The sequence below is a fragment of the Periplaneta americana genome, chromosome 7 (genome assembly GCF_040183065.1).
Source record: "Periplaneta americana isolate PAMFEO1 chromosome 7, P.americana_PAMFEO1_priV1, whole genome shotgun sequence".
Classification (NCBI taxonomy): domain Eukaryota; kingdom Metazoa; phylum Arthropoda; class Insecta; order Blattodea; family Blattidae; genus Periplaneta; species Periplaneta americana.
Window position 1 is genome coordinate 80,223,220 of NC_091123.1, and position 22,985 is coordinate 80,246,204.

A 22,985-nucleotide genomic window follows, 5' to 3' on the forward strand; every position below is an offset into this window, starting at 1 on the left:
GCTGTGCTGAGAAATGTCAAGAAGACAGCTTGCAGGAGAATAACGCTACAAATAGTACAACAAAGAATGAGAATAACGCTACAAATAGTACAACAAAGAATAACAAGTTCTAAGATACTGATGATTCTTACATAATTACTTCCACATAATTCAGCTATAATTGTTTAGTTAGTGGGGTTTAAAATGGCGTGTCAGCTACTATGGCTATTTGTACCCTTATTTAAAATTCTTAACATAACCAAAACATATACACTACAATACAAGGTGAATGCTAAAACTAACTAAAAAACGTCATGCTACACAAATGCAGTTTCAACAAGGTAATGCATAAAAATCATAAAAGTGAGCAGTTCTCAGACCCTAGCCAGTACCGGTATTTAAAAAGAAACAATAAAATAATAAAACAAATGCCACCAGAAATAAATTATCTGGCGCATTTCTAAAATACTCGGATGTAAAAGGTCCGAAAAGTCAAGTGTGTTAAAAACAAACAAATGTAACCTCCAGATGTAAAAGGTCCAGAGTATAAGTAAAATGGATGGGTCAATAAAAAACTAAATCATCCTGTCAAGTCCTATATTAGATAAAAATTTCAGAACTGCATTTGTATAATTAAAATCATTTCCAAGAGCATCACATAGTCGGTCAAATTGCATATTGTCGACGGTCAAGGTCATATTTCGTGAAATGCAATAAAATGTGTTCGACAGTAATAGGTACATGGCATACCTCACTCCGGCTGAGGCTTGCCACGTAGAAGATGGCCATGTGTTAGACGACAGTGGCCTATCCTCAACAGGGTAAGTAAAACTTTCTCATGTCGTGACGCTCTTGTGGATGAATCCCAAACACGGAATGTGTGTGTGTATATAATTGTTTATATTATTTTCTCTTTGTAACTGTATCATCTAACTTATACAGTACAATGTAAATTTTCATGAATATTAGACTACAGCTTTCACATATTGTTGTATTTTTTATTAGGCCTACTGCACAAAATGTTTTATTACTGAACATATTGCTTTTATTACTGCACAAATTGTGTATGACTGCACACTAAAATAAAACCTGAAAATTTTTCCGTCCATCATACTTTCTAATCTTTGAAACAAAATTATTTCTTTATTATTTTAAGTAGTATCACGTAAGTGTAATACTTCATGCAATACAACACATTATTTTATGATTTTTTCCCTTCTTTACTTGGTTATTTAACGATGCTGTATCAACTAGAATTGGTGATAATAAGATGATATTTGGCGAGATGATGTCAAGGATTCGCCACAGATTACCTGACATCGCCTTACAGTTGGGGAAAATCTCGGGAAAAAAACAAAAGTGGGAGTCAAACCCATACGAAAGTACAACTCCGGATCAGCAGGCAAACATGCCACCACCTAAGCTATACCAGTGGCTCATTTATGATGTTTTATTTTAAATGTTCGTCAAATATAGCCGAAAGAAAAATGTCATAATCAGAATAAATTGTAATGAAAATATATATGGTACAGTCCTGAGCATGATAAACACGATGCACAGTGAATTCTCTGCGCAGTCTCGAAGTAACTGTGTACAAGCTCAGTTCATTGTGCTAACGGAGTAAAACATTTGCAGTGTAAACGTGTTACCAACATAAAGCAAATTAAAAGAAAAAGTATTGCACAGCCAAATACAAGAGGTATTGCGAACATATTCAAGTCCATGAAAAGAGCAGCTACACCAGGAACACCAATCAAGACATGAACATGATGTGGATATTTTATAAATATAAGAATTCAGAAAATCCTCTAGCTTTGTTGACCCATCCTGACAAACTTTTCCATGAGCTGTAATCAATCTGCAACCGAGTCAGAATAGGGTGCCTAAAATTACATCAATAAAAAAGAGGATACAAAACTTCAAAAAGGAGGACATTGTTCGAAAAAAGAGGACAGAAAATATATACTTCAATTTAAGCTTAGACCTATATTATACTTTAAATTATGTCAATACAGTCAGATTAAGGCTTATATCATTCTTAAAAGTATGTTAATATCTATTTTATTACACAATAATTATGATAAAAATAATAATGATTTTACAGTTGGCTACATATGAAAGTCAAGGGAACTATAATTATTAAAGAGGACAGAAAATATCTATTTATATTTAGGTTTAGGCCTATATTATATTTAAAATTATGTTAATATCTATTTTATTATAGCATATTTATGATAAAACTAAATAATATAAAATGATTTTACGGTTAGCTGCACATGAAAGCCAAGGGAACTATAATTATTATCAAAAGGAGGAGCAAAGAGAGTTATGAACATTGGGAAAGAGTATATTGTCGATGCTGCTGCCACCTACTGGCAAATTACTTGAAAAAGGTGTCAAATCAGATAATTTCAAAATATCAGGCATACAAGTTAAGAAAAGAAGAACATTTGTTGATTTTTTTTTAAATCCGCCCCAACCCCGGGCAAAGGTCTAAAAAGGAGAACACGTCTGGACAAAAAAAGACGTCTGGTCACCCTATGTCAGAATAAACATAGGTATTCACACATAAAAATATATACAAGTCTATCAGTAAGTAAACATTTCAGTTTTATGTGCTATTGGCACTAATCTTATGAATGGCAAACAGTCACAATGTTTTTGAAATTATAAAATTATGTTGTTGTTTTCTAATGCCAGGCGTTTGACAATAAAGTCATTTGACCTCTTGCACTCCAATATTTTTCAAAGATATTATCATGACCAGCCACTGAAGCACAGATTTTGAGGTGTTCCGAATCTATTTCTTGGTTTGAGTTGCACAATGGGCAGTTAGGGGACTGACATATTCCAATTCTATGCAGGTGTTTGGCTAAACAATCATGGCCTGTTGCCAATCTAAATGCAGCTACAGACGATTTTCGTGGTAAATCGGGAATTAACTGTGGATTTTGATGCAGAGAGTTCCATTTTTTCCCTTGGGATTGAGTTATCAAATTTTGTTTGTTGAAGTCTAAGTATGTAGATTTAATAAATCTCCTCACAGAGTAATACGTAGATTCAGTAACAGGTCTGTAAGTAGCAGTGCTGCCCTTCTTTGCTAAAGCATCCGCATTCTTGTTTCCCAGGATTCCACAATGGGATGGTATCCATTGGAATACAATTCTTTTATTGAGTGATATTAATTGAGAGAGCATTTTAGTTATTTCTGCTGTTTGAGATGAAGGTGTGTGTTTAGAGACAATTGATAGAATAGCTGCTTTGGAGTCTGACAATATAACTGCATTCCTAAATTTATTGATGTGGCATAGAAGGTTCCTGAGACATTCACTTATTGCAATGATTTCACCATCAAAACTTGTTGTTCCATATCCAAGAGATCTATAAAGTGAGAAGAGACAGCACATAACACCTGCACCGGCACCTTGTTCTCTGGAGATCAAGGATCCGTCTGTGTATAAATGAAGCCAGTTTTGTGGAGGGTACCTAATATTAATTGTCTCTAAAGACAATTGTTTCAGTATTTCAGTGTTTACTTCTGATTTCAGTATTTCTTCTGTTAAATTTAGATTATATTCTATATTTAATAGAGTTAAAGGGTTTGGTTTAATTTGTAAGTTTTCTCTTAAATTCGGGATATTGATTTTCTGTTTTAATTCTTGAACAATGGATATGAAACTTTTTTGAGTTTTCAATCTATGGAGAGGACTGTATGAATGCCAATTGTTTCCTGGTAATCTGATAAGTTTTTCATATTGAATCACTGCTTTTTCTTCTATTGTCATTTTGATACTGTTAATATTAGTGAGGAATCTCATAGAATCTATTGGAGTTGTTTTGATTCCACCAGTAATGAGTCTGAGAGCTTGGTTTTGAACATATTCTATGTCGTTTATGAAAGGTGAAGTAATTAAAATTTCTCCGCAGTATGTCAGCACTGGCTATATAAACATTTTGTATGTAATGTTCAAAGTATTCCTAGAGCATCCCCATTTCTTTCCTGCTAGTCTTTTTAGAAGGGAGAATCTTTTACGAGCTTTTTCAGAAATGTATTTCAAATGGTTGCTCCATGTTAACTTACTATCGAAAATAACTCCAAGATATTTGGATTCATAAGTCCTAGGAAGGTGTTGGCCATTGTATTGGATATTGAATTCTCTTTCTTTTTTACCGAGTGAAAATATTTAGTAGCTACTTTTGCTTAAATTAAGTGTCATCAAATTTGATGTATTCCATTCATGTAGTTGATTTAGATCTTTAAGAGCAGAATTTTGAATTTTGTCTCTATGTCTGTAAGATCCGGAAGTCCACAAAACTATATCATCTGCAAATAGTGCTGTTTTCATGTTTGATTCCTCTAATGGGGAGGGTGTCATTTATATAAATATTGAATAAAGTTGTGCTGAGGACAGCGCCCTGAGGTAGACCTCGATATGTTTGTCTGTAACTAGAAAGTGAATTATTGAATTTAGTGGCAATGAATCTTTGACTAAGGAATTCTGATATCCATCTGAACATATTGCTGGAGATACCTAATTTCTGGAGTTTTAGTAATAATTATTTCTCCAAACAGAGTCATATGCTAACTGAAAGTCAATAAATATTGCCAAGGTATCTTCTTTCTTGTTAAAACTGTCTTTTATTTCTTGGCCGAGGCGTATGACTTGTTCATTAGTAGAGTGTAGTTGTCGAAAACCGTCTTGGGATTCTAAATACCAAGTTAATCTGTTGGAGATCATGGACTCCATGGTTTTTGCTATCATGCTTAATAGTGCTATTGGTCGATAACTATTAACATCATGAGCAGGTTTCCCTTTTTTTGTGAATTGGTACAATGATTGCTTTTTTCCAAGCTGCAGGAATTGAGGTGTTCCATGATAAATTGAAAATGGATAAAAGTACAGACTTGGCTTTTTCCCCCCACATGTTTCAAAAACTCGGAATGAATGTTGTCAGGGCCAGGAGATTTCTTGGTTTTTAAATTTTGTATAGCTAGAGTTAATTCTTTGGAAGTAAAATTTTGATGAAATATTTCAGGTTTTGTACTAGTAATATTGTTTTTATTATTTTTATGTAATTCTCTTTTGATAAATTTGTCAGTTTTTTTGATATTGGGATGTAATCTGTGAGAGTTTGACTAGTGTTTATTAAATGCGTTTGCTATATCTCTACTATCTGTTAGTGTTTTGTTATTATGAATAATAGGTTGGCTAGTATTTTCCTGTGTATTGGAAATATTCTTCAGAAATGTATATGTTTTAGCGCTATCGGTTCTGTAATTAATATTTTCAATAAATTTATTGAAACTGTTCTTTTTTGCCATTATGATTGCTTTTTTAAGAATGGCAGTCTTCTTCCTCCAATCTTCAGTATCTTCTGGTGTTTTGCTATGTTCTGCTTTGGTTCTTGCTTGATCTATATCTTGTTTCAATAAATTCAGGTTTTCTGTCCAGAATGGGGTGTATTTTTTTGGTTTTCCACGTGGAATGTGCTTTTTTGCAATTTTAAGAAGAGATTCACAGAAATATTTGTTCAATCTATCTGAGTTTGTATTTTCCATTAGTGGTGTGTTGACCTTGAAGTGTTCGTCGAGTTCTGTTGTAAATAGTTTCCAATTCGCTTTCTTAAAGTTCCATGTTGTTTTGTTATTGTAGGGTTCTTTTCTTCGGTTTTGGTGGAGATGGATAGAAGCAATGATGACTCTATGGCTAGATCCAGGGTCTTCAATTATTTTTTTCTTGGTTTCGTGATGGATATCTGATGTTACTAGTAATAAGTCTGGATTTGTACCAGAACCAGAATAATGAATGAAAGTAGGGGGATCTTTTTTTCTGTAGACAAAATTATAAAATTATGTCCACTTACAATGGCATTAACCCTCTCGTAGGTACTCACCTTGTCGTGGTGAGGGGGCTTAAACTTGTTGTTTAAGCTAACAAGTAACAAAGAGGTACCCACATGAGCTGCATTAACACCAACGCAGTCCCACTATATTTTTCACTGCTTATGATTCATGGAGTCCCTCATTGTAAAATTCTCTGGAGGTAAAATAGTCCCTCAATCGGATCTCCGGGTAGGGACTGCACTAAGAGATGCCAAGAATCGTACTAAAGTAGTTATGTGGAATACCAAAAGTCACATTGTCCAGTCAATCAGAGCCAAGTTTAATATTGAAAAGAACCATATAATGAGACAAAGAGGCAAGTATAATACCAAAAGGATTGAAGTATGGTGTCAGTCCAATGCAGAAGCAAAATCTATTAATATAAAAAATGAGGCTAAAAAGGAACAATGGCATTAAAATAATGCAGTTTACCAAGAAGAATAAATCACGAATTGAGGACTTTAATGTATGGGGCACATTTTCTCGTGTACCAGAAAATTAAAAAATAATAATAATAATAGGCCTAAAACTGATCCTTGCATTCAGTCATAAAAATCTGGTAACTACTATCAGGAAGCTACTACATTAAATTTGTTACTCTGTTATGGTCTCTTGCCAACATTTAAGGGCTATTGTTTATGACCTACCTAAAGGGTGATAATACAAATTCTGTTGTTGTAAACCATTAAATATACGTCTACATTTATGGTACATGCCACCATGCTCGTACAGTGGCTAGAGAGCTGAACTCATAATCCTGTGCATCTGGGTTCGATCCCAGTGTACCTCCAATTTATGACTTGTGTTGACCAAGCCCACGGTCCAGGTAACACAAGTTTTCTCCAAGAGCTCCAGTTCTCCTGTGGCATTCCAACAAATCTCCATCATCATCTCAGCTCATCGTGGGTGTAGTGTAAACCAGCCTCCTATGGTGCACTCTGGGCAATGACTCTGTCGGTAAATTGGTCTACACAACTGGCTTCATATGGGTGAATGACTAGCAGTCAAGTACCCGCCATTAGTAAAAGAAAAAAATATATATATAGTAAATGGTAAAGGTAATCTTCATTGACTAGTCGTCCTTGGTGATCTATGGGTAGCAACTACCATGCTTGCTTCTGGACCCAAGGTATGCAGGTTAGATCCAGAGGAGGGCAATGAATTTTTAGGCAGAAATAATTCTAACTGTAAGTGAGGCTTGTTGGCCTCATGCATTAAATATGCTTTGTTCATGAATAAAGATTTATACAGTACAATAAGTTATGATTTCCCCTGCAGCACGAGGTTTTTCCTATGAGCACTCGTTTGCCACAGACTGGAGGGAGTAACAAGTCTGCTTGCTTATCAGTCAGCTCATGAAGTTCGAAGACAGTTTCAATAAAGATTCCCAGATGTAGACGCTCCAGATCATAAAACAGTCCATAATCTTTATCATAAATTTCAGAAAACTGGAAATGTCCATCCTAAGAAACCAAAAAAGCAGCATAAGGTTCTAACCAAAGAAATATTACATGAATTAATTAATTTAATTTAATTTATTAATTTTATTTATTTATTTTAAATTTAATTTTATTTATTTATTTATTTATTTATTTTAAATTTAATTTAATTTAATTTAAAATATTTATTTATTTTTAATTTTAATTTAAAAAAATTTTTTTTTATTTTTAGTTTTAATTTAAAATAAATCAATTTAAATTTATTTATTTTATTTTATTTTATTTTATTTTATTTTTATTTTTATTTTAATTTTATTTATTTATTTATTATTTATTTATTTGTAATCGTTTAAAAAATTCTCCTAGAAAATCTCCATCATCTTGCACAACAAGTGGGACTTTCATATGGATCTGGGAAAATGCTATTGAATTATTGCACTTCAAGCTGTATAAAATAACTGTGGCACATGCTCTTCAGCCAGGTGACCCCGTACGTAGGCGCACATTTTGTGAGTGGATTCTGGAAAATGTGTACAATGGACAAATAGACCCACATTTAATATTCTTCTCGAACGAGGTCTGGTTCCATCTTCATGATTATTGTGTACTCACAACAATCATTACTGGAGTACTGATAAACCTGACTTCGTACATGAAGTGCCCCTCCATGATGACAATATCGGTGTGTGGCGAGCCAACAGTGTTGAAAGAATCATAAGACCAAATTTTTTTGAGAATACAATTGATTCTGTTACTTACGTGAATACTATACTAACCCATTTTTCTCAGAGAATTAATCGACAGGAAGCGTGATCTGCCACTACTCACACTGCGAATATTTCCATGAGAGAACTTCACAATGTGTTTCCACAAGAGAGAGTTATTAGTAGGGATTTGTGACTCCCTCAGTCCCCTCATCTAACATCCTATGATTATCATCTCTGGGGTAGGCCCTAATTTAAAAAGTGCTGTGTACAAGTCGAACCTGCATACCATACAAAAACTCAAAGATAATATTCGTCAGGAAATTGTCCAGATTTCTCAAAATGAACTACCCGCAAATTAAGAAAAAAATGCAATGCAAAATTTCGATGGTCTGTCTCAGCACAATTACACACAGTCCTTGCTATACTCCTACGATCCATCTGTCTTTTATCAGATTTCATGAGGAGTACTTCTGTGACACTAATACTGAGTGTTAAGACAAGTCACATAGAATGATACCAAATTTCACAAAACAAAAAAAGGGAAACTTGTTGAGCACTGGAGAATATGTATAGAAGGTGAGCCTGTCTAAAAATAACAGTACTGTAAGTAAATGAACTACCATATACACTCGCTAATTTCCTCCATCCCATCTTTTAAGTAATTTATTACCCAGACTTTTAAGACGTAATTTTTCAGTATTGTGTTTTCCTTGCGTAATTTCTCCACTTACATTCAATAAAACCGAACACTCCCTTTCTCTTAAAGAGCTTCTTTCGTGACGATCCCAAGCATTGAAAAAAAAAAAAAAAAAAAAAAAGCACAAGAAACCCAATGTCATTATTCATCCATTCTATAATGAGAAACATCTATGATTTCTCTAACAACACGGAAGATGATTTGGATTTGTTGTCTGATGAAAGTAGTGGAGTTTGAAATACATGTAGGTATGATGACAATATGTAATTAACAAATTAATTTTGATAAACATATTCCACACTCCAACTTTAACACCATGATCTGAGATTAGTCAAGGTCAGGCTACCAGCATTAGAACTGACATACAGTGGCACAAAGAAAGCGAGAAAATTGTTTATAATAATTCAAATTGTATGTATAGTTTATATATATATATATTTCTTTGCCATATATGTTATTTTCCAATGGCTAGAAGCTACAGTATTTTTTGCCTTGCTTCCTACCAGAGTCCTATCAATCTTTACTGCTATTTGTGTGAGTTTAGAATTTTTGTTGTGGAAGTGATAATTCGATTTTTGTGTGTATTTACTTTTAATTTTGGGTTACATTTTTATTAAAGGGAGAGTGAGTTGGCATTACTGTTTGTAAAAATCACGAGAGACCCGAGGTTCAAAAAAGAAACTTCATCACTGTTCTAGAACAATATATAATAGCAAACTGTGTCAACAATAGGTAACCCACCAGTCTTACGAGAACACATACAGAAAATTCTAAAATTACACGCAATATTGTTAAAAGGAAACTGAAGTACAAAGGCATGACAAAAGGACGGAGTTCCAATAAAATCTATATATGTAATTTAAACTGGTAATGGAAATTACGGGAAAAAGCTGAACGGATTTTAATGAATGACCAGTCATTTTGAAGCTTGGCATCCAAGGATTTTCAGAAAAATAGTAACTTTCAGTGAACCATTAGTTTTCCTACATAATTTTCCTATTTTCCAAAATCCATCTTTCTTCAGTTATGAGAACTAATTGCATTTCAGAATAAAACAAAACACAGACTACAATACACAATAGGCTATTACACGAAGGCCGTGACCTGCAGGATTGCTGATTATTTAGAGTTCAAATTCAATTAGTTATTAAAAACTTCAAGACTTACTAAAAATAACTTACAGGTCTGATTCTGCAGTGTGTAGTTTTCTGGTTAAAGCTGTGTATTGGATATTAAAATCTACAAAACTTGATTTGATGACATTATTACCATTAGAAATTAAATATTATTATAGTTAATGCCATGATGTTAATAGATATATAAAACTACAAAACTTGCGTAAGATAATATTGTCATTAAAAATTAAATATGTTTATAGTTATTAATCAAGTGAGGTCGGGTCTTTTTCATATACTTAATGGTGATGTGGTGTAGATGCTTATATGTGTCATTCTCTTCAGTATTGGCTCGAGAGGGCGCAGAAATTACAGTTCCTAAGGAAAGCCAGTATTACTTACTGATAAAATAAGAGGCCTACAAAATTTTGTAGTCTCTTGATCATTTCAGCAAAATCTCTTAGCAGGATAAAATGATTTTACCCTCTACATTTCAAGCTCTACATGCAGCAGCTATACCAAGATGCTATGTCTATTGTTCGAAAGCATAGCAAACCTGACTTTTTTTTTTTTTAACTTTCACCTACAATCCACAATGACCTGAAATAGCTATTGCTTTACTCCCACATGAAAAATTCACCGATCGTCCTGACATTGTTACTTGTGTTTTCGCGTTGAAACTCAAAAATTGAAGGTGAATAGGTTCAAGAAAAAGTATTTGGCATAAAAAAAATATTCAGAGGGAGTATGTTTCATTATTATGGAAGCAAATAACTTCCAAAATGTCTGATATTTTTCAATGAAAATAAATCTGAAAAGTTTTTATTTGAACGTCTAATGAACTTAGTTTGAAGCATTTGCTGCACAAGCCACTAGTTAATCTTCGTAATGTATCCAGCCATTTGCTGACAGCACGTGTTCCACTATGTTTCACTATGAATTTCCTCTTCTTACGAATGATGGGTAGAAAGCACGATGCTTGTTGTATATTTCAGCAGCCACATTCCAAAGATGAGGTGTATTCAATATGTACTGGAGAGAATTGTCCAAGGTTACAGGGATTGCAGATTTTAGATTAGTTCTATGGATGCTTGTGACAGGGCAGTTTAAGAGGATATGTTCCAAATCTTCTTCGTTATTGTTGCACCAGCAACAACTACTAGAGTCAACAAGATTAAAGCGGTAAAGATACTTCTGAGTGACAATATGGCCTGTCCTGGCTCTTGCCAAGAAAGTTTGTATGTGTCTGGGAATGTTACGGAACATTTGTAAATCATTAGGTTTCTTTTGAATGTTTTGAAGTACTTGGCCTTTATCAGAAGAAAGCCATAATTCGACCCATAAAGTTGTTAGATGAGAATTAACTGCAGAACATGCACTGGTTAAAGAAGTTATTTGCATAAGTTTTGGCCCCAAAGATGTTGCCTGTTTAGCAATATTATCAACAATCTCATTTCCAGTAATGCCGCAATGACTGGTATCCATTGGAATACTATTTCTTTTTGAAGATTTAGTTTATTTAATATTTTTTGTACAGAGATTGTAATTTGTGCATAGGAAGTTGGAGAATATTTCATGATATTTAGAATAGCTCCCATCGAGTCACTGAAAAATGCATACAAGTATATCACATAAGGTAGAGACATGTAAAAGAGCTGCCTCTATGGCCAGTAGTTCTGTTTCGAGACTAGAGGTTGATGAACATGATATATAGCAGCCACTAGTAAATCTATAATAAAGATGCTAAACTGAAATAATGATACTAACAATTAGAAATCAATAAACAAATCCCTTGCTATTAAACTAAAGTATCATATTAAATATCAAGTAAATAAACTTGTCAAGCAAGAAAACTAAAATGGGACTGTAACACAGATCATGATGATGATGATGATGATGATGATGATGATGATGATGATGATGATGATGATGATGAATGATGATGACAACAACAACGATGGTGAATTTTGTTATAATCTCTTGAGTAACAGCTCCCTGCATGAAAAATAATTTATACCATTGTGCAAACAAAGAAAACGGTCCTATGCCAGACATGTCACTGAGATCATAGCTTACATTTTCAAAAAAATAACGAATTTATAGAAATCTGAACAATGTATTATTACTCAGACAAGAAACTGTACCCAGTAAGTCTGTATGTATCATTTGAAATCCAAACACAAACATTTCTGTCCCCATTAGGCATTCTTTATTTTCAATCATCTTTATGTTATATTCCATTGTACATATACAGCTTCAGATTTACATTTTTCCCTCTAAATACAATACATTACCATTAGTGAAACTTGTGAAATTTCTATGTATATCACAAAATAGGATTTTTTTTAAATCTTGGTCATGTAATACTACTTTCTCTTTACCTTAAGCTTACCACAACGGGACTCGAACCTGATAGAATGAAGGTATTTATTTGTTCATGAACATTCCTTAAAATTTACCTTGTTTAGGACCTCGCTTTCCATTGTTTTCTTATAAATAGTTATTAGTATCTAATCAATATTTCGTTCTATATATCTGTTGCAGTATGTGAAAGGATTCAAGTTGCTTTTATCATTTTGTTTATTTTAGGTTATAAGACTGAAGGAACATTCCCTATCTACACATAAGGAAAATAATGTCATCTTAGGTTCACTGAGAAATATATTATATTAAATTCCTTCTGAGTCACTAAAATCAATTTAGTTCTACTATTATGCCATTCCTTAAGCAAAATCCATTACTTGAATACTTTACCAACGTTGTTTGGACATGGTACCTGATTTCTGTAGAAAGAAAACACACCACACACTTTCCAACATATGGTATAAATATTTCTCTCTTTCATGTAGAAAACACCACAATTTAACCATCACAGCTCTATCATTCATAATTTGTCATTTGCAATATATACCTTATATGAACAAAAGGAAAAACTCTATCTTCAGAGGCATATACGATATAGAAAATCTCTTAAACACACATAAAACTTCATTTGTTATGCCTCTATGCTCTTTTTAATAAAGGAGGTCCTACACTATTTTAGAAATGGAAGAGTGAAATTTACAAAGATTCGTTGAAATCTTGGACAATGGACTTTCTTATTTCTTAATCTAGGTAACTGTAGTTTCCTTCTTCAGATGTTTCATATGTTTGCTGCATGGCTTGTGCAGCAATTTTAAAACAAACACAAACAAGATGATCATTACAAACATACCTTAATAAATAAGAAGGCCCTCACAAGGGCAGGTACCTGGTGAATATATTTTTTAAGATGGGGAGCACTGAACACGATGTGCTCCATCCTCACTATCTGAACTGTTGGAGCTCTCACTAGAAGTGGTGTCCTGATCAGGTGCAGCCGCTGTGGGTCTCTGTCCTCCACCACCACTGTCACGGTAGACAGGAAACGGAGGCATAGATGACCAGCTGCGTGAGCTTTGATTTTGAGACTGCTGCAATTCAAGTCATTAATACTCGTAGTTTGAAGGGGCAACACAACATTAGAGAATTCAAAGTAATAAAATTATGAAGCTGAACATCTGGGTTCATTGACTGAATGCAGTGGCAATTTTTGGAACATATGCAACTGTTGAAGCTACTGCAATTGTGTGAATGATCAGAATAGTTTATTTGATTTTTATTGTCTAATACGAAGTATGAAGAGAAAATATTGTACCACTTAAAAAAATCGATTTCGAGACTAATGGAAACACTCTTAATAACGAAAATGTTGATTTGGGCATGTAATCTATGTACAGCTATTTCTCCTAAATTATAGGACGGACTTTTTTCATATTCAGTTACTTTATCTCGAAATGATGTACACGAAATGTAATATGTTTAGTAAATAATTAATAAATCTTTATTTGAAATAAAAACACATTATAGCAATTTACTTTAAATAAAATGTAACGATTTTTTCATGATTTTTTATTATGTAGAATAAATCAAAAAATGAAATGATATATGAGTAGTTGATATGAAAAAGATGGTTTTCCTAAGATCATTATTATTATTATTATTATTATTATTATTATTATTATTTAGCACATATGGGCGAATTCAGAAATGCATATAAAGTGTTAATTGGGAGACTGGAGGGAAAAAGCCCTTTGGGGAGGCCAAGACATAGATGGGAGGATAATATTAAAATGGATTTGAGGGAGGTGGGATATGATGACTGGATTAATCTTGCACAGGATAGGGACCAATGGCGGGCTTATGTGAGGGTGGCAATGAAAAGCCATTTGTAAGTATTATTATTATTATTATTATTATTATTATATACAGAGTTATTTCTACTTTTTTTTTTTTTTTACAATTTTTATCCAAGTTTTAACTTTCTCTAATCAGATAACTACAAAGAAAGAAAAAGAGTCCTCCTTTCATAAAGATTTAATGGCCACTAGTTGTAAACCTCCCTTGTTACATATGGGCTAATTTCTACAAAAATAATTAAAATTTTAAAAGAAGTATCTGAATAACAGTACTGCTGAATTCGAAAAGAAGGAAATATGTTTAAAATCTGATTATGGATAAATACTCGCATATTAAAGAATGTCATTTCTGTACAATTCAGAAAAAGTGTTATATTCTTATTTGGGCAAAGTTTTGAAATTTTAAATAATAGAAAAACTATTAGCATTACTATCATTCGCAACATGACAAGGACATGAATTGTTACAAAATGTGTAAAATGTATAATGAGAAAGTATGTCACCTTCGTCACTATTATTTCTTTAAAGTTTATCATTTGTAATTAGTTTATCTCGTTCTTCTCAGCAAGAGAAAACCGCGGAAAACTGTTTGTAAAAATACTTCAGTTCTTGATAAAAGAAATGCAACTATAAAATTTATACTTCATTTGTATGTTTTCGAAACAGTTCTGTAAAACACTGGTTATTAATATTCTAGCCTTGGCACAATTGGACTGCAAAACTTGGAGTTCAACACTATTAAAGATCACTTTGATCAATATTGGTTAACCCAGCCTATCTGTCCCCATTATGTATCATCAGAAATATGTTTAAGGAAGTTTAGAAGTGAGAGCATACATAGTTTGGAAAAATCGTAACGACAATAACTTCCTTTGTTAGGCTTTTTTTCACTCTTCAGCAATGCTCTTTCCTCTTGATAGAGGGGAGCACATTCAACCAGTTGCAACAATGCAACACTTCTCCGACAGATGACTGCCCTCTCGTGTAAGATAAGAAGATAACAACAAAATGATGTTATGAAGGATTGTAGTATTGTGAAGGAAGTGGTTCGTGGTCCTTGTAGTTGGTACAATCCCAGCATTTGCCTGAGACACTTGGAAAACCATGACAAACCGAAGTCTGAAAAGCAAGCCCTTGGGATCGAAGCCCAGATCTCCCAAATACAAGGCGAATGTATTAACCACTACACCACCATGCTCAGTCATGCCAATAATTTGCTTGCTAATGTTGAATATATTTCATTATTACATTTTGCATTTGCTAAAACGAGACCATCTAAAGTTTATTTCTGATGTTTGCTGGAGAGGGAGGGGAATCCTTAATTTATTTCTCTACATTTATGACTAACATCTTGTAATTAAAACTGTGTTTTTCTACGAATAACTTGTTCTCTCCACGATGTCATCACTTATTCCACTAAAAAATTTAAATTTGTCAATCTGGCACAGCAACATCGTACTGGCCCAATTTTCGTATGATCTCTACCATAATACCCCAAGTTTTCAGATGTTCTATAGAACAGTAAAAACATCTCAATAAGATCTACACTTTGAAAATGTTATGCCATTAAAGGAATTTGCATATTAAAAGCTATTTTCAATTTTTTAGTCGCAGTCTTTAGCAACATCCTCATCTGGTTATCATTCCCAGTCTTCTTCTTTTTGTTCTCTACAATCTCCTCCTCCTATCACCTCATCTTCCGAACTGGAAATGCATCCTTCTTCAGACTGGTATACCTTCCGCAAAAGATACTCTTCACTGCCATCCATGTTATTTAAAAACACAGCATGTTTTGAAACCCTTCACAATTATTGACTCATCGCTAATTCTATTCCGTGCTGTAATATCAACTGGATCAGTAACAGCACATTTCAATTTATCTGTTGGCGTCAAGGCATAGTCCCCTTCAAACATTGTACTCTTTGTGCAAATCATTCTTAAAGAGTAGCACCACTTGAAACTGAGATGTCACCCTTTCTGGGATAATACTAAATAAGCATTCATTTCTCCTGTCTGCTTTTAGATTTTGTTAGTTATTCCTATGTAGTCACGAAAAGACTCAAGAATTAACATTTCTCTCTTCCTTAACAAAACACCTGGTCATCGTCCCTGTGTCAGCCACCTTCCACCCTTTCTCCTTTCCCCGGAAATATAATACCAGGGGGTAATTGCTCTTTATAAAGGGTTTTCTATTTCGGAATTATTCGTACATACAATAGCAGTCTGCAGGTTTTTAAATTAGACTTCTTTTACGACTGAGAAGTGCTAGGCTGAGATTATTACGAATACAGTTATCACATGGCTGCTTTATGCAAAGAACATTGCACTAGACTTAGGCCAATATGATACCTGTATTTAGGTATGTTTTAAGTAATCGAGTAAGTCAATCATATTCAAATATGTAATTAAATTAGATAATTTTATGATACTGAAAGATTTATGTCACTTAGACTTGCAAAAATTCTTGGAAGAGAGTTCAATACCAAGTTCTATAAAATTCAGCTATGAAAATGCAAAGTGGTTGCATCAAGGCAACAGTATTTACACACAGTCAAAAGAAGTTATTTATTATCTGCTGGCTTCACAATTGAATGGGTTGTCTACTGTACTCCAACCACGAGAAAGTCTCCAGGGAATGAAACGAAGCAGGGTGATGCAGTGAATGAATGTTGATGTCATAAGATGTCATAAGGTCACACACATGGGTACTCGTATCTCTATTGGCTATATACATATTTTTAAACTACCCTAGTTACAAAATTAGATCACTGTTGATCTCCTGGTCTTTGAATCCTTCCATACAGGAAATAACATATGCAGGAGAGCACATGATTTTTAAACTGATGTTATAACTCTAATATTATCTATCTACTTTGCTCCAATAGACGACGCAATAGTAAGCACATTTCTTTCATGGTTTATCTCCTGGTTGGAGAACAGTACAGAGGTGGAGTAACTTTCGTATTTATTACTGTAATTTTTTTTATCTATGTGACTTACGTCATTCACCCAAGCATCCCCTTCTGTAGGTGATATGTCGAAACTATAGTTCTACTAGGTGCCATAGATGTTGCACTTGTGCACCATGCGAGGCAAACTACATAGCACCACATGATGATGATGATGATGATGATGATGATGATGATGATGAATACTGGAGAAATAGTGGAATACTGGTAGGGGAAATGGAAGTATCCTGCAAAAACCTATCACCAAGTACTACCTTTGTCCACCACATATTCCAGTTGGATCTGCCGGGGCTCGAACCCTGATTACCAGCATGGAAAGCCAATGCTCTAGACATTCGGCTAATAATGACTCTATAATAAAAATGAATTAAAAAAACAAGATTCCTTACCCTTCTACGCTCAGTCCGCCGAATGTGTCTCCATAGAATCCAGAGCATCTGGCCATCAAATGCATCTGGATCTCGTTGTCGATCATCTTCACGGCCCTTGTAGTTCGAAACCACAGCCTAAAACAATTAATGGCATTATGAGACTTCTTTAATATTCGAACTTTCTATTAAGGTATACTTATTGGATAGAAAAAAGTCAGGAAACACTCTTAAAAAATTCCATATAGATCCAAATATTACTTATAATAATAGACCGGTACACAGAAACTTCTGGAAAGAACATGTCCTCAACAGCAGATTAAATGCATCTTTTATGACCACAGATGTGTAAGAATACCATCACAAAGATTGACTGAAAGCATAATCAGACTAGGATAGTAATAATGATAGCAGTGAGGTAGATGAATAAATGAACTGATCAACAAAGAATATGCATGTTCCATCAAAGTAAACTGCAGTCATGCTTATGATTTTAATATAATGTTATTTCCGTCACTTAACTTATCTCGTATAATAATATTATTCATAAGGTTTAATTAACTAACGTTTCTGACCAATTATTGGTCATCTTCAGTTGATGTATGTTAGCTTTATTCACTTGTTTCTATTAGCTTTTGCCTGCAATTGTTTAATCCTAAGTTTCCCCAAATTGAAGTACTGAAGCATTAAAATTTCCCTTTATTCAGTACACATACATTGTCATCAAAAGAGGTATCCTAATTTTTACAAAACAATAGTTTATAAATGGCAAAGAAATATATATGATTTCGTACGTACTGAGACCTGAAGAATCCAAAAATGGGGAAATAAGTACATGGTGTCATTAAAAAAACAGGCTCATTGGCACATTCTTTACAAATGAAAAGCACAGTATTTGAAAATATGTTCAAAATATTCCTTCTTTCATACCCTACAACTTTTGTATAAACATTTTCTTCATAAAATTAGAAATAAGAAAGTTACAAGCATTGTTCCATATTTTTTACTCACCTTGTATGTACTGTATGTGTGTATGTGTGTGTGTGTGTGTGTGTGTGTGTGTGTGTGTGTATGTATGTATGTATGTATGTATGTAAATTCCTTGCAAAAAAAAAAAAAAAAAAAAAAAGGAAAAAAAATCTGTACAGAAATTTCCAATTCAGACTGACTGAATTTCTTTACTATGCAGAAGTTTTAGATATATCACACAGGAAAAATGTTTCATATTCATCTCTTTGAGTATTTTATTCAAAGTTTCCCAAATTTGATTAATGAAAGTAAACATGACAGACTTGAAGAGAATTTGCAACTTACCACTGTGATACTTTTCCTGAATATGTTATAAATGGATCTAGAATACAGATGCAAATAAGACCAAAATTGCATATTTCAAAAATGAAAGAGAGTATAAAACATTAAGTAAATTTACGTTTACAGTACTAAATGTGCCTCATACGGACTCTCCTATAGAAAGAATCTTCAGTCGTACTATGAGAAAAAACCAGACAGAATTCAGGTTTACATTAACCATGTCAACACTGGAATCACTTCTGATTAAGAAGATCAAGATGACAATGCAAGGAGAAGTACTGGTATGCTTCAAGAAGAAATCTGCAGAAAAGCAGCTGCTAGACACAAAACATGGCACAAAGCATTTTTTTTTTTTTGCATAGGTGGTAGATAACGTGTAATTCACATAATTATAATATATGAGGGGCAGTCAAATGAAAACAGGTCACCATACGTATATCTCACAACGGGCAAGTTGGTACCACTGGAATTTGATTGCTGAATTGACATCTGGTGGTGACTTGCGAAAGCACAGTTATAACCTTTGCTTACACGCTAGCCATTCGTGTATTGTGCTAAAAATAAGGTTAGAGATATGTGTGTTCGTCCAACATCACTAATGGAGACATGTAAAGAAGAACAGCAACATTATTGCTGAAGGAGTAGGAGGACGAGAAATCTATTGTCGCATGTCTGTTGTTTACAGCAAACACAGCATGTCATGTTCACGTGTACTAGAATGGCACAAAAGATTCCGAGAGGGATTTGTGTCACTGCAAGATGATGCTCGCCCAGGACAGGCTCATCGCGCCATCACTCCTGCTGTTATTGCTGAGATTGATGGTTTTATATGGGGAAATCGATGGCTCACTATGGAAGAACTTCGTCGTTTGTTGGGAATAAGTCACGGTTCTGTACATGTCATTGCGACAAAGCATCTGCATTACCAAATAATCTACAGGCAATGGGTTCCGCATCAGTTAACGGAGGAACAAAAAATAAACAGAATGGCTGCTTCACTGGGTCACTTGCAACGATACCACGAGGAAAGTAATGCATTTCTGTCCTGTATTGTCACTGGGGACGAATCATGGTGTCACCATTTTGAACTGGAGAGCAAATGGCAGAGCCAACAATGAAAACACATGGATTCTTCCCCACCAAAAAAGTCCAAAGCAATACACACAAGTTTCGGAAAGTCATGTTGACATTGGTATTTTTCTTCGATTCTAGGGGTCCTCTGCTTGTTGAATTTCTCGAGCATAGAGCCACAATCAATGCACAGCGTTATGAAGAAACTTTACAGAAACTGAGATGCGCCATCAAGTCAAAACGCCCTGGAATGCTATTAAACGGCATTATTCTTCTTCACAATAATGCCAGCCCACATACTGCCAACTCCGTGAGGAATACGATTCAGAGATTTGGTTGGGAAATGCTTCAATACCCCTCCCCTCCACTCCCACAGCCCAGATCTCTCCCCATGCGATTTTCAAATTTTTGGAGAGTTGAAGAAAGACATTCGTGGACTTTGTTTTGCATTGGACAAAGATGTGTGGGACTGGGTAAAGAACTGGTTCAGTAGACAGCCCACAAGCTTTTTCAAGAATGAGATTTATCATCCTGTATCGCAGTGGGATAAATGTATAAACAGGTTTGGAGATTACTTTTGAGGTAATAAGTGTTTTATTATACTTTTTGGCATCTGACTCATTTTCATTTAACTGCCCCACATAATTTACATCTGACTTCACCAGAAGTGAGCGAGGAGGGACACGAGCACTATGGGATTACTGATAACCCACATGAAAGGTTGGCATCTCTGTCTGTGTGAACATACTGATAGAATTAACAGTTTTTATGTAAATACAATAAATTTATTTTTAAAGATATTTATCAAGTGCTTACAGATCTAAGACCAGCCATGGTGGGTTCCTGTTCACACGAAGGCACCCATATTTTTACATCATCATCAAGACCACTGGTAGCTAACACAGGAATCTGAGGATGAGGTTCCAGGCAATTCACCTAAAACAGACATTACAAATATTACATAGTATTTCAATGTATTTGAAGCCCAAGCAACTGTCATTACTGTAAATCATCATCCTATGTGAAAAATTTTAGAACAAAACTACTGAACAAGTATAAGATATACTGACAAAATACAAAGTTTGAGGTACAATATATCCTTTAAAATCCACTTTTTTCACCTGATATAAACTTAAGCAGTGAGCAAAAAGTATAGTGATATTACACGCGAATATATTTAAAACATAAAGCATGCTTGGTGACTACTGATGCTTTGTTAGTACAGTGGTTTATTTTCAGCTACTAAAATGGTGATATTCTGAAGGAAAAAAAAAAAGTAAGATTGCGTTTTTGAACATTTTGGGGATATACCTGAGGTTCAAATAACTAGTGGATAATGAAATATTCTGAATTTCAGATTCATAATTTGGCAATGTCAACTGACATCACCCATTTTTGTTTGGAAACAAGCAAAGAAGACAGATGACTGCTAGTACAAAAGTATAACAAAAAGATAGTACTGGTTACTATATATTTTTTAAATAGTATGGTAATCTGTTTGTGTACTTATGTACAGTATCAGTATTCACTTCTTACCATGACCTTCCAGCTTCAGTTGATGCCAATGACTCAATATCTTTTGTATATTTCAGCTCCAATGTTTGTAAGGTGTTTTAAATAAAAATATCATTTAGCCTTTTGTGAGTTCGATATTGTGCTAGCTTCGATTACTATAGCTCTCTTGTTGAGTCTGTTGCGCAATCCAATAAGGTATGTTCTAATGTTTCTTTCTTTTCATTGCATGGAAGCACAGAGAAGATGTTATTATACAGGGTGAACTGTAAGTAATGTCATTTATTGTAGTGAATGATTCCTTTAGTAAAGAGCAACAAAAATGTCAAATAGCATTTTGCTATGTTCAGAATAGTTTTCCAGAAAAAACGTGCATTTTAAAATACATGAATTGTGGGATCATGTAATGCTGTAATCAGTAGGGAGTGCACATTAGGTTGTTGTGTTGCTCTGAACAACCCTGCCACCTGGCTTGTTTTGAATAGGAGTGTGGGAGATCATTGCCATGTACACTGTGTTTAAACTGTGTTAGAGAACGGGAAATGAATACTGCTCATTTCAAGTTAAATAAAATAACTTGGAAAATTTAAAATAAATTCTGTAATTTAATTTTAATTAAATGTTCAGAGAACACAGACAATAATGCTTATTTCAAACTAAACTTAAAAGATTAAGAAATATTTCTATAATACAATCTCATTTGAATATTCTAGAGAATGTAAACGAAAGTTATGCTTATTTCACTTATGAAAACAAAATTTTAAAATATTTAGGACTCCACAGGAAAAAGTAAAAATATGTTATGCTTATTTTATTTTAAACGAACAAAATCAAAAATATGTATGTATGTATGTATCCAATGCCTACCCACTTCACCACATTTCGTGACTCAGGTTCCGCATAATACAGATAGATGGCAGGACTGTGACTCATTTTCTAGTTGCACACCACATCGGCAGGCCACGCTGTACATGATATGTATCTGTGCAGTGTTCTGTCTTGTTCTAGGGTGAGTGTATGTGTGTTAGTGTAAGTGCAGTGTATGGAATGAGTGGTGATGATGAAGATGAGGAAGGGCAAAAGAGAAACCCGGTGCCGGCATGTAGCCTACTCCTGTCGAATAGCACCAAGAGGGGCCGCCAGGCTTAATGTCCCCATCTGATGGACAAATCACTATCAACAGTGACATATGCCTTCCCTTCATATGTACTGCGGAGAGATTTGGAATTTAACCCAATGGATATTGGTGCACAATCTAGTGATTAGAACCTGGGCCTGCAAGTCTGGAGGCAGACACGCTACCACAGAGTTAACTCAGAGGACAAATCAAATATATTATTTTTAAACTCTTTCATTTAATTTTAATTAAATATTTGGTAAACACCGGCAATAAGAAAAGCTTATTTTATAATTAATTGATGAACAAGTAGACTTACTCGTGTTAAATATGTATTATTTGTCAGGCTTACAGCTGTTTCAGTGCTTCACGCACCATTATCAGAGCCCGATCTAGTAGGCTCTGATGATGGTGCGTGAAGCACTGAAACAGCTGTAAGCCTGACAAATAATACATATTTAACACGAGTAAGTCTACTTGTTCATCAATTAATTATATTCAAGTGTTAAAAGTGGTGTACGCAAGATTCAAAATGGCTTATTTTATGTTATACAAATCCACTTCATGACTTAAAAAAACGCTATTAGTTGTACTGCAAG

The 22,985-nt window shown here is 34.1% G+C and overlaps 1 protein-coding gene across 3 annotated transcripts in view; it reads right to left on the minus strand.

Annotated features, from left to right (window-relative positions):
• Window positions 1–22,985, minus strand: part of LOC138703219 (DDB1- and CUL4-associated factor 8-like) — a 79,859-nt gene that overhangs the window by 22,169 nt on the left and 34,705 nt on the right. For 2 of the 3 annotated variants that reach the window (XM_069830926.1, XM_069830924.1), the window contains exons 8-10: window positions 20,574–20,693; window positions 17,397–17,513; window positions 12,008–13,273 (exon numbers count right to left, since the gene is read on the minus strand). In XM_069830926.1, coding sequence (XP_069687027.1) covers window positions 13,088–13,273; window positions 17,397–17,513; window positions 20,574–20,693 — 423 coding nt within the window. In that variant the 3' untranslated portion in view covers window positions 12,008–13,087. Of the gene's footprint in view, window positions 1–12,007; window positions 13,274–17,396; window positions 17,514–20,573; window positions 20,694–22,985 lie in introns of those variants that run through there. The other variant, XM_069830927.1, reaches the window with a different exon arrangement.